This window comes from Anopheles aquasalis, chromosome 2 (genome assembly GCF_943734665.1).
Source record: "Anopheles aquasalis chromosome 2, idAnoAquaMG_Q_19, whole genome shotgun sequence".
Lineage (NCBI taxonomy): Eukaryota > Metazoa > Arthropoda > Insecta > Diptera > Culicidae > Anopheles > Anopheles aquasalis.
In genome coordinates this window covers 84,911,882-84,915,856 of record NC_064877.1, presented here as the reverse complement: position 1 = coordinate 84,915,856, position 3,975 = coordinate 84,911,882, and the positions used below count along the sequence as shown (strand labels likewise).

The 3,975-nt window shown below is 43.8% G+C and overlaps 2 protein-coding genes across 2 annotated transcripts; both read right to left on the bottom strand.

Annotated features, from left to right (window-relative positions):
- Positions 1-674: 674 nt before the first annotated feature.
- On the bottom strand, positions 675-2,007 carry LOC126569334 (fibrinogen C domain-containing protein 1-like). The gene is made up of 2 exons (XM_050226341.1): positions 950-2,007; positions 675-770 (listed from the first exon to the last, which is right to left on the bottom strand). The coding sequence occupies exon 1, from the start codon at positions 1,948-1,950 to the stop codon at positions 1,051-1,053; it is 900 nt and encodes a 299-aa protein (XP_050082298.1). The 5' UTR covers positions 1,951-2,007; the 3' UTR covers positions 675-770; positions 950-1,050.
- Positions 2,008-2,384: 377 nt separating this feature from the next.
- Positions 2,385-3,129, bottom strand: LOC126577613 (angiopoietin-related protein 1-like). The gene has a single exon (XM_050239387.1). It carries the CDS (start codon positions 3,075-3,077, stop codon positions 2,385-2,387), a length of 693 nt encoding a protein of 230 aa, XP_050095344.1. The 5' UTR covers positions 3,078-3,129.
- Positions 3,130-3,975: the final 846 nt, after the last annotated feature.

Below are 3,975 nucleotides of genomic sequence, written 5' to 3'. Positions count from 1 at the left end.
ATGCCGCCATCGTACAAATATCTAATCATGCCATTCGCTTCGAATAAAATTATTATGCATTTCGAAAGTGTCTTCCTAATACGTATGATATCGATATGATTCACAAACAAAAACACATCCTCGATGTTTAAGGCTCAATTCTTAATGTTAGGTGCTGCTGCATCGATGCAAAAATTCTGTGATCAACGTTTGCTCCCTAGAGAGACATCTAACGATACCTACCGCGGTGATGCTTGCGGCACGCTTCGGCAATAACTCTCATGTCAGTTTGGTGCACGCCTTCAAGGCTCCCGCTGATCAGCTTCACCATCGCAGTTTGCCACCAACAGTCATCTCAGTCTGGAACAGGAACGGCCTGGAGCAAAAACCTCTTAACCACAGTCAGCATCAGACGATTGCGCTTCTGATCCGCTCCCGGGGCAGTGATTTGAACGTATTCAATTAGACGCGTGTGCTTCACATGAACCGCCAGCACACAACGCTTCGTTCCCTGTCCCTGCCGAAGAGATGATCTAATGAGAGAAGGGTGCCTCACGTGCCGTTGTTTGCACTGCATAATATCCTTCACGCGATGAAATTGTGTTGAACGTTCACCCCTTCGGTGATAGAAAGGATAAACTTGAGGGATAGCAACCCTACGAACCTCGGTTTCGGCAGAAAATCGCAATGAAAGTGGGCAAGGGATTGCAGCAACCACAACCACGTGTCCCGTCGATAGATAAAAGAGGTGGCGCACAGTCTACCAGCAGCCCCTGAAGCTAGCAGATCGCCTGCGGATTGACAAAACATTTGATTTGATTAGGAGGCACAACAGAAATGATTGTGGTGCGAGGACCAATGGCGTCAGAATCCTCTTGCAGATGCTATTTGATAAAAGAAGATACAAAGCATTCTAGATCTAGATAAAGCTGTTTACTACTACAAATGTGTATCGGTTGCGAACACTTACTTGAACTTATATTTAAATGAAGTTCGTTTGAAGAATAAGAATAAATCCATAAAGCTGTCCATGCTGTTTGATTCCTGCCATTTGAGCATTATGTTTATTTTTTATAAAGGTCGTATCAACATCTTTGAACTACTTAGCCCACTCCAACTATTTTTGAAAGGATACCAAAAGATTCCGGATTTTTTACCGCTGTTATTCACATACGGTCCGTGTAAGAACGCAATGTGACAATTCTTGAACCACCAGCCTCCGTTATACTGACGGGCACAGTTTTCTTTATCCTTATCATTATCACGATCCCTTGTCGTAAACATCATTTCGTTATGTTTTCCAAACGCGTCTCCAGCAGTTCCGCTGTATGTCCCCAGAGTTCTAATGCGATACTGTTCTGCTTCACTGCCGATCACAAACCTACTGTAGCGCGCATATTTATGAGTGCCGTCGAAATCCGTTAGCTCCACGAGGAGTTCACAAGCTCGTGCGGTCGTCATTTGATGAATCTGCTCTAATCCAATCCAAACCTCTTCGCCAACTTGACCGAATCCATTTCGATAGTCGATCCAGTCGCGATCGAAGTCCAGTGTTCCGTTAGAGCGCTGTTGAATGATCAACCATCCTCCTTCAAACTTCTCTTGCTCACAGAATCCGATGAATGGGGAAACTGATTCACTTGCACGGATATTGTACTTCCCCGATACCTTAATAGGTACAGCTTTACACGAAGGAAAGTAACCGTAATACGTGCGCGTCATGTTTGATAGTGTGCTTCGCAACTGCTGCTGATTGGATTGAGTTTCACTGATGGATTTACGTAGTTCCCGTAGCTCTTGTTGTATTTCCCGAAAGTTATACAGCAGCGTATCCTGTTGATTTAACAGTAACTCCAAAGCGAACCCAGACACACTGTCCGTTTGCGGTTTGTCAAGAACATTCGATTTCACTTCCTTACTTCTAGCAGCAACAGTCAAAGAAACTAATAAACTCCACAGCAGACGGTCCATGATCGAAACTTGAACACTTTTCAGAATGCCAATGTGACTTGCCTTGATGCGATTCGCGATGCTAGTGGCCTTAGCATGAGGGCTTTCAATGTTTCGCTCCACGTAATGAGGCTGACGTTTAAAAAAATCCAGCCATGGTTTAGCTGGCATCGGTAGCAAAGCGACTATAGTGATTGCTGGGCTTTCCCCGATGCTATGCTATTGCTGATAACGCTGTAACGAACCAGTGGCGTATATAACAAATGGTGCCGTGGCAAAGGTTATTGAGAGTAAAAGTTCTTCTTCTGCCACAATCCAGCCTAGCTTCACCTTTTCTTTGTGGCCAGCAATATCGATTGTAATGGAAAATTCGCCCGAAATTGAGGAGCATAAAGTTAAAGAAACACAATCCTAGATTAGAACAAGTAAAACATAATTTATTCTCTTTTACTATTTTAATCCAAAAAACGGATCATCATTCTAGAATAACTGTACGTGATGTCGTACCAACGAATATAAGGAGTGTGTTCTTGTTGAAGTTGTGCGTTAAGAAACACATGAAAGCAGGATCTGAACCACCAACCCCCTTTCCAAGCTTTGGCACAGTTGTGATCGGCCATATCGTTATCACGGTCTTGCGTCGAAAACTTCATTCCTTTATGGTGCGACAGTTCGTCACCTACAGTTCCGGAGTAGATTCCTAAAGAGGTCAGCCGGTACTGCTCTGCCTCACTATCTATGGCAAACTCCTTGTACCGAGCGTATTTATAGACGGCACCATTTTTTCCTTTCACCTCCACTACTAACTCACAAGGACGAACCGATGTCAGCTGATGCAACCGCTCCAGCCCAATCCACATCTCTCCATCAGGATGACCGAATCCATTTCGGTACTCTGTCCAGGTTCGATTGAAGTTGAGCAATCCGTTCATACGGTGTTGAATTACCAACCAGCCACCGTTAAATTTGTCTGCAACGCAATATCCCACGAACGGAACACTTTCAAAGTGCGTTCGAAGGACATATCTTGCAGATCTTTTGTGCGAAACTTCCTTGCACGATCGTATTGCTACTTGCTCGATTAGCAACTGGAACATCCCGTTAATGGCCTCTGCCTTCGATTTAACAGTGTCTTGGATGTGGTCCATGCTTATCAATCCAGCATCAGTGTGATGTTTACTAATCGCGGCACACTGTCCTACCAGTGGTGATAGCCGTCCGAGAAGAGTTTTCGTTGAATACTCCAAGTGCAACAGCAGTTGAAATTCTTCAAATGTAGAATTATCGGTAATAGCTTTTTGGAAACCTTCCTGCAGCATCGCGAGCTGATGCTCCATGAATTCCAGTTTAGCAACCAAATTAAAAACACTTGACTCCGGGTGGCTTGTAAAATCATCCATTTGCAGATCGATCATCTGTTCTGTGCTTCCTAATGTGATGATCCACATCATTACACACCAACACAGCCTTTCCATGCCACAGAAACTGTACTTCACAACCGCAAAACAGCACGAATGCTACTGCCACAAATATGCCGGAGGTCTTGACCTCTCCATTGAAAAATGGTAAATCTTGGTACATGTTTGGAATGCGATAAGGGTAAAAACACGCACGACTTATTACTGCTGAAAGCAATAACACTCGAGAACAGGTTGGAGTTTTCCTTGTTAATATTAGTCTCGGTTGGGCAAAACAATGCTAATGATTTTAATTGCTTGCACACCGCTTGTAATGCCGATTTCATCGATAATCTGAACTGAACAAGCGTGAAGCCATGTGATAAAAAAAAAACGATACTTTTTAAGGGACTCTAATGAAGAAAATAGTACGAATGAGTCATAACTTTTCAGGACACTTTAATTCTACTTAAACTTTGCGCTCTAGTGCATGTAGCATGCTTCCATCAACCACACAATCATTGCTCATCGGAGAGCACCGAACTGAAAGCAAACGAGAGTGAAGTAAATGTCACAGAAACATCATCTTCTTGACACCTCTCGACGCAACCGTTTCACGGCATCGATGGTGAGGCTGAGTGCTCCGAAA

Coding starts and splice junctions, on each gene's coding strand:
- LOC126569334 (XM_050226341.1), bottom strand. CDS start 1,950: ATGGACCGTCTGCTGTGGAGTTTATTAGTTTCTTTGACTGTTGCTGCT.
- LOC126577613 (XM_050239387.1), bottom strand. CDS start 3,077: ATGGACCACATCCAAGACACTGTTAAATCGAAGGCAGAGGCCATTAAC.